The sequence below is a fragment of the Mirounga angustirostris genome, unplaced genomic scaffold (genome assembly GCF_029215605.1).
Source record: "Mirounga angustirostris isolate CCGP_5_RB_7025 unplaced genomic scaffold, mMirAng1.0.hap1 SCAF_3, whole genome shotgun sequence".
Classification (NCBI taxonomy): Eukaryota; Metazoa; Chordata; class Mammalia; order Carnivora; family Phocidae; genus Mirounga; species Mirounga angustirostris.
Window position 1 is genome coordinate 94551218 of NW_026991711.1, and position 14344 is coordinate 94565561.

A 14344-nucleotide genomic window follows, 5' to 3' on the forward strand; every position below is an offset into this window, starting at 1 on the left:
TTTGCACTTTGGCTGACTCTGGGTAACTAAAGAGGAAGGAGGGAAAAGAAGATAAAGGGCCGGAAGGGATGTTACATTTCTAAAGTGCCTTAATAGAATCCTTATTGGCTGCTTTATATACATTCATTTAACCCTGATAACCTTAACAGATGATATTATTTCCACCTTATATATAAGGAAATTATATATATATAAAGGTCAAGTAAGTAGGACAATGCCACAGAGCAAGTATTTGATAGGTCCAGGATACAAATCCAGCCGTTTGAATTCCAAGGCCCATGCACTTCTCATTATACTATGCTACCTCCCTACATCACAACTTCCTTTATCAATCATTCATAGTGCTTAATCTTAATTTTGACACCACTGTATGTTTAAATAATCTGTGTGAGGTAGTCTAATAGCTACAATCCAGGACCAGATCTATGTAGTTCTTCGTAGAACTAGCACAGTTCCATTCAAGTTATTCTTTTTCTTTTAAGATTTTATTTATTTATTTGAGAGAGAGAAAGAGAGCGAGTGCGAGCAGGGAGAGAAGCAGACACTGGGAAGGAGAGGAAGTGAGAAAGAATCTCAAGCCGACACCACATTGAGTGCAGAGCCCGACACAGGGCTTGATCTCATGACCCTGAAATCATGACCTGAGCCAAAATCAAGAGTTGGGACGCTTAACTGACTGAACCACCCAGGTGCCCCTCAAGTTATGCTTGATGAGGAAAAATGAAAGTCACTTCACAGTAATTCAAATTACGTGATATCAAAAAATATGCAGTGAATCCAACATTGTAAATTAACCTACTACTAAATTTAATTGCCTATTCACTTCCAGATTTCTTTAACATGGGAAAAAAATTAAAGAACTGCAAAAGGAACAGTGAAAAGCACTACAAGCACTGAAGTTTATTATAAACAAATCAAAGGAAGCATCAAAAGGAAGTGTCTGCACATTCAGAAAAATGTTTGTCATAAGAGTATTACTGATTCATCACATATTACAGCTGTTGCTTTTTCTTGGTGGAAACTAAACAAGTTACATTAAAAATTATGTGCAGAATTCAGAAGGTGAATGAAAAAAGCCATAAATCCAGTTACTAGGAAAAGTATTTAAGACGAAAACCTATTACCAAACCAAATTCACAAATAGGAGAAAAGAGTTTCAGGATAAGTAAATATTTCTGAAAGTGAGCAATTTGCTATACTGTACATGCAATGCATGCATATATGCAAGTCCAGGGTTGTTTTATTTTGGAAGCATAATTAAGTCTTATTTTAGAAAAGAATGTTAAATAAGGACAAAGACTCAAATAAGACTAAATGGATGCTACCTTTAATACATAACCAAATTTCTAATATATAGATACTAAACTATCTAATTTTGAGTTAGGAATAACATTCAAAATGGGTACAGAGATGAGAAGCAAGTTCTTTTCTACAGTATTGTGATCAGCAAAGTCCATCCACCAACACCAACCCACACCAACCCCTGGGCAGAGGGTCATACTGGGCATCAAGGATTCCTCCAGGGGATTCTTGGTTTCACAGGAGACTCAGAACAAAGAATTACCCAGGTGAAGGGATTAGGTAGTGGTGCATCAGAGAAGGAGTCATGTAGCTTACCTATATGGTAACAACTACACCTCTGTGGTCACCAACACCATTCCAATGAATATTGAAAGCATGTTTTCAAGTTTTAGCACAGAAACAGAGCTATGACATATATCCTTTCTCAAAGAACAGGACTCAAGTAGCTGAGAAGGGCATGCTATTCAACTTCAGGAAAGGCACACAGAGCAAAAGAGAGGAAGTAGACCCCAAGCTAACCACCTAGTTTCATCAAATTACTCACGGTAACCTGTGGCCTAGACAAACAGACTTACATTCAGTACAATACAAAAAAAAAAAAAACAAAAAACAGTATAATGGCAAAAACATTTAAATGATTATTCCCTCAAAGAATATGAGATAAGTGTGTTATAATATGTTATAATATAATATAAGTGTGATAATAAAATAGTGTGTTACCAGGTCTGTACTCCATATATACTGTTAGTATGGAGATGAACAGTGTGGGCTAAAATATTTAAGAATTAATCTGAAGATGCTGGATATATAAACTACAAACATAAGATAGTTAAATAATGAAGAACTGATCAGCCAAACAAAGTTTCTCTGATAATAGGTGAGCCCAGACCAAGTAGGGTTAAGGTGCTTCTCAAATGTGGCAGATGACTTGAGTTGAAATCTTCTAAAATAACAAACCCAATGGCCCACATGCCTAGGGCTTCATCTTTGGAAAGCAAGTGCCATTTTATCCCTGTCACCAAATCAATATATCTCAGACTAACTTGATTTTATAGAGTGCATACATTCACCATTATTATTTACCATTATTAACTGAGATCTGAGTTTTTCCATTTGGCTCAACTGAATATTGGACAAAGAACACAGCCAGCAAATATGTTAACTATTTCATATCAAAATCCACTATTATATAATGAGATATATTTTCACATTTTAAAACAATCAGGATTTTCAGTTCTTGTCATGACGGAGTAGCTAATGTTGGGATACCCTCCTGCTATAAACATCTATAAAAGCTGGACCAAATATACAAAAAATGAAAAAAACAAAAAAGCCTCTTTGCAGGCCTTAGACAATAACCACCACAGCACTATGATCCTTGATAGAAGAGAAGCAGATAAATCAAATCCCATATTCACACTGGCTTTCTCCATAAGGGCATTTCCCAAATCATGGTATAGAGAAAGAGAGCCCAAACAGTGTAGCAGTCCCGCTGGAAGAGAAGACTACAATTACTGCTTGAGACTGCTACGGTAGCTGGATTGGGGGGCAGATTATTAGAGAGGAAAGAGCCGGGAAAAAAAAAAACAGTTACAAAAATCTATATGAAAATTCCCATCTGGGGGGCACCTGGGTGGCACAGTCAGTTAAGTGTCAGACTTGGTTTCAGCTCAGGACGTGATCTCAGGGTTGTGAGATGGAGCCCCATGTTGGGCTCTCCACAGAGCATGGAGTCTGCTTAGTTTCTCTCTCCCACTCTCTCAAATAAATAAATGAAACTTAAAAAAAAAAAAAAAAAAAATCCCCTCCAGTTGTCATCTGCCTCCTAGGCTGTGCATGCACAGGGTTAGACTCCTAGAAGCCTAGAAGAGAACAGCTACTGGAAGGCTCTTAGCTAAACAAGATTTCAGAGCTTGCACAGTTTTGAATAAAGGAAGTACAAACTAGTCAGAGGAGAGAGACCTTGATGAATACCACAGGTGTTTAGGTGAGACCCTAGATAATCCAAGCCCTAAAAATAAAAACACAGTTGAAACAGACTTACCTTAACAAAGCCTAAAACTAAACTTCAGAGAATCAAAGTGACCCACTGGCAATTTAACTGCCTGCCAGAATAAAATGCAATTTTACTTAGAGGAAGATAACAATCCAGAGCTTCTATAACAGGGGTCAGCAAACCTTTGCAGTAAAGAGCCAGAAAGTAAATATTTTTACATTTTGAGGGTCACAGTCTCCACTGCACATTCTCTTAAAACAAAACCAAACCTTTAAAAAAGTAAAAACCATTCTTAGCTCATGGGCCACACAATAGCCACCAGGCTGGATTTGGCCCATGGGCCAGTCTGCTGTCCACTACTCCACATTACACTCACAATATCCATCATACAATGCAAAATTAGTAGATATGTGAAGCAGGAAAAGTGTTTGATAATCAAGAAACAAAACAGTCAACAAAAACAGACATAGGAGTGATCTACATATTGGTCTTATATAAGAGCTTTAAAATAACTATGACTACATATTAAAGACAACACAGTCAGAATATAGAGAATAGATTAAAATAGGATATATTTCATCACTAGAGAATTAGAGTCTGAAAATGATCACACAGATATTCTAGAACTGCAAAATATGTGAAATAGAGGAACTCCTTGAATAGGTTTAGTAGCAGAATAAGCACAGGGAAAAAACCCCACAGAATTCGCACATGCAAAGACAGATTAATAGCTATTCAAAGGACAGAAAAAAATTATAAGCAAAACAGAACATATGTTAGATGTGGGATGCAGTCAAACAATCTAATATATATGTAACTGGCATACAGAAGGAAAGAAGAGAAAATAGGTCAGAGGCAATATCTGAATCAGTGAAGGATGAGAACTTTTCAAATGTTCTAAGATACCAACCTACAGATTCAAGGAGGTCAGTAAATACCAAGCAGGATAAACACACACATACAAAACCATATATACCTATATTACAGACAGGGGACTAAAAAAAATCAAAGAAAGAGAAAAATCTTAAAAACAAAGGAGGAAAGGACCTCTCTCTTGTCCTTCAGTAGAACACAGTAAAAATGAAAGATGACTTCTCAAGAGAAATATGAAAGCCAATGAAGTGGCATCTTCAAACTACCAAAGGAAAAAAACCTATCAACACAGAATTCTATACTCAGCAAAAATATCCCCCAGAACATGAGGAATAATAAAAGTTGAAAGAATCTGTCATAAACAGACCTTATTTAAAAAAATAATAAAAGAAGTTCTTTAGGATGAAGGAAGATGATTCTAAATGGAAGCATGGATACATAAGAAATGAACAACTGCAGAGAGTATAGATATAAAGACAAATATAACAGACTACTGATTGTTTAAAGCAATAAAACCAATGTCCTACAGGGTTTATAACATATGAGGAGGATGTTAAAATAGATAATAATAGCAAAAAAGTAGGAGGTGGGTAAATGGATTTAAACTGTTTTAAGGTTTTTGTATTTGAGGGGGAACATGCTAGAAGTAGTAAAGGTAGACTTTGCTAAGTAAAGACACATTTTGCAATTTCTAAGGTAATCACTAAATGTCTGATATGAAAAGATTAACCCAAAAAAGCTAATAAAGGAAATACAACAGAAGCAGGAAATACTTAGAGGGGCACAAAAGAATCTGTTTGTTTGTTTGTTTTGATGAGGGAAGTATTCAATGACTTAATTTGTGGTACTTCCACAGATATATACATATGAAAACATTCTTTGAGTTTTATACTGAAGATCTATGCACTGTACAATATATATCATGCACATGGTAACAACAACAACAACAAAAGCCTATATATAAGTGTCAGGGCATATGAAGACTGATCTGCCGTACCTTTCTAAACAGAATCCAACATATCTCCCCAAAACTTAATGGTTTACAGCTACTTTCACAATTATTTTTTCCCATAATATATACTGGGTACTCAATAATTACTATCATTAAATGGGTATATGAACAACCCACAATTTTATCTAATTTACTGTACAACTGCCAAGATAATAAATTCCTGATTCTCAAAACTATAAACTTAACAATTGTTTTCTTCTTTACTTTTTAAGAATAAACTGGCATTTTTACAATTTCTGTTTAAATGTATTTTTAATCAATATTGCCAGGAAACACACTAGGTGTTGGAAACAGTACATAGACCCAGTACACAAATGAAAATATATATAAAGCAATTAGCATATTGCTATTTTATGGAATTTTAATTATAATATTCTTCTAAGAAAAATCTGTAACTACAGAATAGATTAAATCTATTAAATCACAAGAAATAGAAGAATCAACCATTCTAAATGTATGAGTCAGTCACATAAATAAGTACTTCACAAATATTTTATTCTGAGCATTCTATGCAAGGCAAATATTATTCTCCTTTAACAAATGAAGAATCTAAAACACTAACTTGTGTATAATCACAAAGCTAGTAAGTCTTCAAACTAAAGACTTACAAATTCATCACTGGATAACTGTCCAGGAATTTCTCAGTAGAAGTAAATGTCATTATCAGTAACAAATTTATACATGACAAATGTGATACAAGACCTAAGAACTATATATATACCTCATGAAACATAGCAGCATTAAAGAAAAAAGAAACAAACAAGAAATAAGATAATCTTAACTGTGCATAATTATAAACCTGATTAATAAAGAGTTTTCTAGTGCTTAATATAATATAGTTTGGGGAAAAAAATTTAAAGAAAAGCCTTAAAGATCTATGATATATTACAATGTTTGAATTTTCAAACACTATGGTAATTGGCAAATTATCACATATTCTTGCACTAAAGAAGACCAGTTGCATTTTAATATGTGATTTTAATTAAAAAATCTTGGTAAATAGTAAATTCTCCTTCAGGGTAGACATTGTTGAAAATCAATCTTAGAGATGTCAAGGTTAAACAAGGAAGACTGGACACAAATGTTTGCTCAAGACACACTAAAGTAACAGTAAAGACAGTAATCAAAGTGAGTCTATACAAGTAACCGTCTCCTCCATGACCATCTCTACACCCCCCTTCCAAATACCCATCACTCTAAAAACCAGAAATTTAAATTTCAGCTCATTTTTACTGAGCTGAAAACAGGGAAATCTACATTAAGTGTAAGTCTACATACTCAAGAGTTGAGAGTTCTCCAGTCCCTTTCTCTCATTCAGTTCTATGAAGACCCAGCAAGGCTCCATAAACTCCAGGTAGATGATAGGAAGTTTTCTCTCCAGGGAAAAGAAATACTGAACTAACCAAATATTATTACATAACTATTTTGTTTATTGAAAAGATAACAGGAAGTATCTGTGTATGGAGCAGGGAAAAGAAGTATAAGAGATCTAAAGTCTCATCCTTCAAAGTCAATACAGAATATGAACAAAAAAGGCAGAAAAAAACAGAAATAATATAAGCATGTTTCTTACAACCATAGTACTAAATATGAGAGAAAAACTAAATGTGTTGAATGCGGTTTTTTCTAAGGCAGGAATCTGCTAGGTTTTGTTATAAACATTTTAAAATCTATTTGGTGTTTTAAATTATATACATGAGGGGCACCTGGGTGGCTCAGTCAGTTGAGTGCCCAACCCTTAGTTTTGGCTGAGGTCATGATCTCCTGGGTCAGAGGATCAAGCCCTGCATTGGGCTCTGTGCTCAGCAGGGAGTCAGTTGAAAGAGTCTCTTCCTTTGCCCCTCCCCCCACTCACTCCCTCTTTCTTCCTCTAAAATAAATAAATTTTAAAAAAATCTTGGGGTGCCTGTGTGGGACAGTTGGTTAAGCCTCCAACTCTTGGTTTCGATTTGGGTCGTGATCTCAGGGTCAGTCGTGAGATTGAGCCCTGAGTCAGGCTCAGCATGGAGTCTGTTTGATATTCTCTCTCCCTCTCCCTCTACCCCTCCTTGCTTGTGCGCTCTCTCTCTCTAAAATAAATAAATCTTTAAAAAGTCTTTTTTGGGGGGCGGCTGGGTGGCTCAGTCATTAAGCGTCTGCCTTCGGCTCAGGTCGTGATCCCAGGGTCCTGGGATCGAGCCCCGCATCGGGCTCCCTGCTCCACGGGAAGCCTGCTTCTCCCTCTCCCACTCCCCCTGCTTGTGTTCCTGCTCTCGCTGTGTCTCTGTCAAATAAATACATAAAATCTTAAAAAAAAAAAAATATATATAAAAAATCTTTTTTTGTTTTTAAAGATTTTATTTATTTGACAGGGAGAGACACAGTGAGAGAGGGAACACAAGCAGGGGGAGTGGGGAAGGGAGAAGCAGGCTTCCCACAGAGCAGGGAGCCCGACGCGGGGCTCGATCCCAGGACCCTGCGGTCACGACCTGAGCTGAAGGCAGACGCTTAATGACTGAGCCACCCAGGCGCCCCAATCTTTAAGAAAATCTTAAATTGTATACATGAATAAACCAATATATGTAAAATAAAACACTTCTGAGGGAATTTGAGTGACATGTAAGTGACAGTATTTTTAAAGGAACTAACATATCAAATTTAAGTAGGGCTGGAAAATAATAATAGTTAAAATGTTGACAAGAAGTGCTAACAGACCTTCTCTCTCTCTCTCTCTCTCACACACACACACACACACACACACACATTCTCCTGGCTCTGCAATTGCCTTGGTAAGTAACCTAATGACTCTAAACTTATTTTCTCACATATACAATATGTAAAGTCAATGGAACAATAATCAGGGGGAAAAATATCCCTAAAATTCTATCCTCCTTTACAAATATATGACTATAGAGTGATTACAAATAAGTAATGGCGCCTGGGTGGCTCAGTCGGTTGGGCGTCTGACTCTTGATTTCAACTCAGGTCATGATCTCAGGGTCATAAGATCCTGGGCTGGGCGTGGAGCCTCCTTAAGATTCTCTCTCAGGGCACCTGGGTGGCTCAGTCAGTTGGGCGTCGGACTCTTGATTTGGGCTCAGGCCCTGATCTCGGGGTCATAAGATCAGGCCTGTTTTGGGCTCCACCCTGGGCATGAAGCCTGCTTGGAATTCTCTCTCCCTCTCCCTCTGCCCTGACCTCCTCACTCATGCTTGCTCTCTCCCTAAAACAAAACAAAACAAAACAAAACCAAGTAAGTACATTTAGCTAAATTCACCATCCTTATACTCTTAGTTTCCCACCTCAATCCACATCCACCTGCTAACCCTACCTTTGTAACTTGGTTTATACTACTAAATAATAATAATAATAATAATAAATGTTAACATATTATTTAACAGACAAAAAAAGTATAAGGTTCAGCCAATTAAATATTCATCAACCCAAATTATCACACAACTAAAATATGTATTAATTGAATTTCACCTTCTTTCTTTTTTTTTTTAATTTTTTTTTAAAGATTTTATTTATTTATTGGAGAGAGAGTGAGTGAGAGAGAGCATGAGAGGGGGGAGGGTCAGAGGGAGGAGCAGACTCCCTGCCGAGCAGGGAGCCCGATGCGGGACTCGATCCCGGGACTCCAGGATCATGACCTGAGCCGAAGGCAGTTGCTTAACCAACTGAGCCACCCAGGCGCCCGAATTTCACCTTATTTCAAGAGAAAACAAAATCTATGATTTATGGTATCTTTTGTTAACAACTGAGGTACTGGTATCATTAAAAAATTATCAGTTTTTCTTAAGTACATAAAAATAGATAACAAAGAAAACACTTTAGAGAACAGCTTTAGTACTTTTAAGATAATTTTATTTCCAAAGAGTAAACTGAGGGAGGAGCCCCCGGCAAGTTCAATTAGTAGAGCGTGTGACTCGATCTCAGGGTCTTGAGTTCAAGCCCCATGTTAGGCATGGAGTCTATCTAACATAAAAATTTTTTAAAAATTAAGAAAGTAAACTGAGGGAAAATTCAATGTGGACAAAAATAAAAGCCAAAAAAAAAGAAAGAAAAGAAATTCCTGAATGCATAAGCTTTGTTCCCTGTCTCTGAACAGCATTATCTATGAAGCACCTTAAAATTGTACACTGAGGGGCGCCTGGGTGGCTAAGATGGTTAAGCGTCTACCTTCGGCTTAGGTCATGATCCCAGGGTCCTGGGACTGAGTCCCGTATCGGGCTCCCTGCTCAGTGGAGAGCCTGCTTCTCCCTCTCCCTCTGCTGCTCCCTGCTTGTGCTCTCTCGCTCTGTCAAATAAATAAAATCTCAAAAAAAAAAAAAAAAAAGGAACTGTACACTGAATAATGTGTGCTGAATAAATTTCCCTTCCATTGATCCTGAGTGTGACCTTGTGATAGCACTGACAAACTGAATGTGGTGGAAGTGATATTATGTGACTTCCACAGCCAGATCACAAAAGGCAATATGGCTACAGCCTGGCTCCCACTCTCTCTATGGATGCTCACCTTTGGAATACAGCCATTGTGCTGTGAAGAAGCCCAGGGCACATAGACAGATCATATAGGTGTTTAAGCCTCAGCTAAGGTCTCAGGTAATAGTCATATGAGTGAATAAACCTTCAAATGATTCTAGCCTCCAGCCTTTGAGTCTTCTAGCTGAGGTATTTAATGGAAACATGTTTTTAGTGATTGACAATGAACTCAAAGACATGAGAGAAAAAACACACTCCATAGGCTGGCTATAGTAAAATAAATGGTTGTGCCAAAACCACAGTGAAACTGGAACTTCAAACTGAAGCAATGCTAATAGGCTTATCTCAATCCTGTGTCTACAACAGAGAAAGAAAAAAAGGAACTAATGAGGTTGTATCAACTCCTTTATTACATCACTTTCTCCCAGGAAAATATATAGAAAAGGTTTTGATGAGATGAATACCAGATGGAAAAAAAAGCAGACTTTGGCAACAATAAACATGTCATTTCTGGTACAGAAATCTTTCAGGGAAGGGAATGATTCCAAAGCTAAGATGTTACAAATCACTGCATGGTAATCTCCAGAGGAAACTGAGCAGTTCTCCTTCCCAGTGAATAGAGAGATGCTGGTGAAACTAGCAGCTGCCCACAGTGGGTACTTCTGAGACTTAATGGTACTTAGTGGACACAGAGAATACCAGAGATTCAAACTGCCCTCTTAATGTGCAGGCTAGATTACATAATGCTGTACAGATTGTAAACGGCATAACCAGAGAGCCATATGCATAGATTAAAATATGCAGCATCTACACAAAAGTACAAAGCAACTCGGACATTCTGAATGACTTGGGTCCAAATACCGAGAGGAATAAATATACTACTTATCCAACAGTCAATTTCTCATATTGTTCCTCTTAAGTTTGTTGATGACCTGTAGTAATGGTAGAGAAAGTTTCTAGTATCATATAATATTTATCATTCTAGTAGTGATGCACTCAATTGTATTAGAACTGATATTTACATATATATAATAAATAAAAACCCATAAATATATTAAATAGGTCTCTCTAAAAGAGCAATTCGTACACTGCTTACTATATTGAAAAATACAACATTCCATTATTAACTAAAGTGCCCAACAGAAAATATCTTGCTAGATGGGAACCACAGCAAATCCGTCTGCAATATTTTTAAAAAAAATACAAAACTGTAAGTTAAAATGAAAAGTAAATAATAATTAATATTAAGAATTATTATTTAACCCCCCCCAAAAAGAATTTTAATGAGTCAAAAACAGGAAAGGGGCTTATTTTCTTGTATCAATTCCTAAAACATGAGTTTCCATTAACTAAAAATTTTTATGAAGAATTCTCTTCACTGAGTATTATCCCTTGTTGATAACCTATACTACCTATCTATTAACAGATGACAGAATACAAAAAAAAATTAAAGCTTAACATTTTGGAAAAGCACATTAGTTGGGTATGTTAGATAATACCCTTAAAGGTACTACTCTACAGTCCCTTTTCCAATGTGAAATGGCCTGGAGTTTCACTAAAAAAAAGATAAGTTAGCAATCGTGTTATATGGTAATACAGAAAATTTTAAGCTTAAGAAATTGGTAAAAGAAAGAAGATTAGTATTTTATTTTCCCCAACTTTACTGACATAAAATTGACACATGACATTGTGTAAGTTTAAGGTGTACGACAAGGGTGTGTTCCTTGTCTTGGAATGTTCACAGTAATGTGACTGACAAGAGCCCGAAGTATAAAAAATCCAAATATACACCAATAGTAAACTGGACAAGTAAATGGAGACAAAAAAATGATTAAGTAAATTGTGGTGTATTCATACACTAGAGTACTATACAGCAATGAAAATGAACCAACAACTGTTAGCATACCCAGGGTGAAACTCCCAATAATGTTAAGCAAATTAAGATAGATATAAATAGGATGAACAAATATTTGTTGAATAAATATTTCAGACAAGACTCAGATAAGATCAGGACTGTCCTTTATCTTTGTTTAGCAAGTTTTATTCACAGACAATACAAGAAAGATTACAAACAAGATGTATAAATTATTTAGGAGAACAAATTCCTTTCAAGCACCTCAAGCACATTTATAAAAACCACCCACATACTACTGATCTGCTCCACTAATCATAATGCACTGTTCATTTGTCAACTTCTTGAAAGACCCAATTTATTTTTATTTATCTATTTTAATTTAAGTCTCTCCTTTTTTTTTAAAGATTTTATTTATTTGACAGAGAAAGAGATAGCAAGAGCAGGAACACAAGCAGGGGGAGTGGGAGAGGGAGAAGCAGGCCTCCCGTCGAGCAGGGAGCCCGACGTGGGGCTCAATCCCAGGACCCTAGGATCATGGACTTGAGCCAAAGGCAGACACCTAACAACTGAGCTACCCAAGCGCCCCCTGAGACCCAGTTTAAATCAGAACTTATACTAGAAGCTTAAAAACCCATATACTAATAAAAAGACTTTCTTCATTGAATAAGGCTTTTCAAACTATACTACAATTAAACAGTTACAGTTTTAAAATATAATCTAAACTCAGAAATTACTAAAAGAAAAAAGACATAAAATACTTACATTAACTTTGAAAGCTTGTACAGTGTTATCCAGAAGAAGGATGTTGCAAACCACCTCCGTATGCTGTCTGTCTCGGGCCAACTCTGATGCTCGTACATTGTAGGTTCTGCCAGCAGGCAATCGGAAACGCGAGGTCATTACTGTCCACACTCGGTCTAAGTTGAAAAAAACATTCACTAAATAAAAAAATAGTTGAAGATACTTAGCAGTTTAAAACACCAAGGTTATTACATAATCTTCAACTAACACAAGTAAAAAGCAGTTATAACTTTTGAAACACCAATAAAAACTGTAGGTATAAAAAAAAAGATACTGTATATAATTCATCATTTAAACTAAAATTCAAACTGCCTGGAAGAGCTTTATTTTGAACTGTTCCATTGAGAAGAAAATACACAATTGTTCAGGAAGTCATAATCCAATTCAAAATATATAAATTTGGGAATAGCCAAAAAAGGGGTAGGCGAATATGCTACCTTAGGAAGTTGGGACATTACTCACTGATGCAAATATTTAAAAACACTGTAGAACAGCAACAGGAGGGAACACTATTTACCTCTAAAGGACCCTTACCTTTACTAAACTTAAGATTTGGGGGAAACATGGGAGTTTGGTCAATTTTTTTAAATACAATAATACTCTTTATTTTAATTATCCTCAAATTTAAATGAATTCTAATAGGATTATTCTTATTATTCTCAAGAAAACAAAAACAAAATAGAAAACATAAGGCTACAGATCTTTGCTTCTCAATTTTTAACCTAAGAGGGAAAAAATGACATTGCCTATAAAATCTGAACAGATAATACACTGATATCAGCAATACCTGAAGTTAAAAGGCAATGAATAGGGGGGGTAGGGAGGGGGAGGGTGGAAAAGGCAATGAAGATGTAGCTTTGAAGTTCTGAAAATTATATGAAAAACAGAATTACATACCAAAAAAATTAGCATTCATATGGGAGAATAAAGCTAAAGATATTTTCAGACATTCAAGGATTCAAAGTTTAAAATCCACAAAACTTCCCTCTTAAAGACAATTAAAGAGAGGAAATAAAATATATTAGAAACACAAGTATACAGAACTTTTAAATAAGTAGTAAGAAATTTGAATAATGAGTAAGCAAAAAATAATAAAAAGAAACACCAGTTCAAATCAGTGGTATTCAGTAACTGCAGCTGACATCACAGACTGTTCATGTCAAAAAGATTAAAGCTATAAGTAAAAGTCAGTGCTACACAAGTATGAGAATTGTATAAGGAAAACAGCTTTAGCAGTTGACAAAGAGGGGCTAGCCAAGTAAGACTCACCAATTAAAAGACAGGGATTGGTGGTTTCTGGTTCCACATGTTAAGAGCTTGCAAGTCTCCACTCCACTTTAACAAGTAAAAAGTAGAACAGACTGGAAAATCACCAAGGCTGCTTGGATTCATGAGAGAGAGAAGACAAAGGGCAAACCGCTGCCCCCAAGACTGAAGAGACAGGCCAATACATAGGGTCTCAAGGAGAGACTCACAAACAGAAACCACCAGGGGAGCCAGTACACGATTAGGAAAATCTGAACTGTAACTGGCGAATTGCAGGAGGCTCAATGTGGACAATGCTGAAAGTTAAAAACTCCAGGGGGCCCAGTCATAGGAGGACTCCCACAATATGGAATCCAACTAGATTCCCACAGTAAATATGGAGAAAAGTAGCCTTAAGCCGGGGATGAACATTTCACACACACACACACACCAAGACAATTATTGAATATACCAGAGCACTCTGTTTTTTTTTTTAAGATTTTATTTATTTATTTGACAGAGACAGCGAGAGCAGGAACATAAGCGGGGGGGTGGGAGAGGGAGAAGCAGGCTTCCCGCTGAGCAGGGAGCCCGATGTGGGGCTCGATCCCAGGACCCTGGGATCATAACCTGAGCCGAAGGCAGACGCTTAACGACTGAGCCACCCAGGCGCCCAGCACTCTGTTCTTCTTAACAACACCTGCCCTTAGGAGAAATTAGTTAACCAAAACCTGGGGCAAAGAAAATACTCAACTCCAGCTGACTCTAGCCTTCCAGTGGGAGAATGGAAATAACC

General features: G+C 36.6%; 1 protein-coding gene across 6 annotated transcripts in view; it reads right to left on the reverse strand.

Annotated features, from left to right (window-relative positions):
* PTPN4 (protein tyrosine phosphatase non-receptor type 4) overlaps positions 1–14344 on the reverse strand; it is a 233895-nt gene that overhangs the window by 177425 nt on the left and 42126 nt on the right. For 4 of the 6 annotated variants that reach the window (XM_045869013.3, XM_064586413.1, XM_045869010.3 and 1 more), the window contains one exon: positions 12265–12419. In XM_045869013.3, the coding sequence (XP_045724969.1) occupies positions 12265–12402 (138 nt within the window). In that variant the 5' untranslated portion in view covers positions 12403–12419. Of the gene's footprint in view, positions 1–12264; positions 12441–13572; positions 13815–14344 lie in introns of those variants that run through there. The other 2 variants (XM_045869011.3, XM_064586411.1) reach the window with 2 other exon arrangements.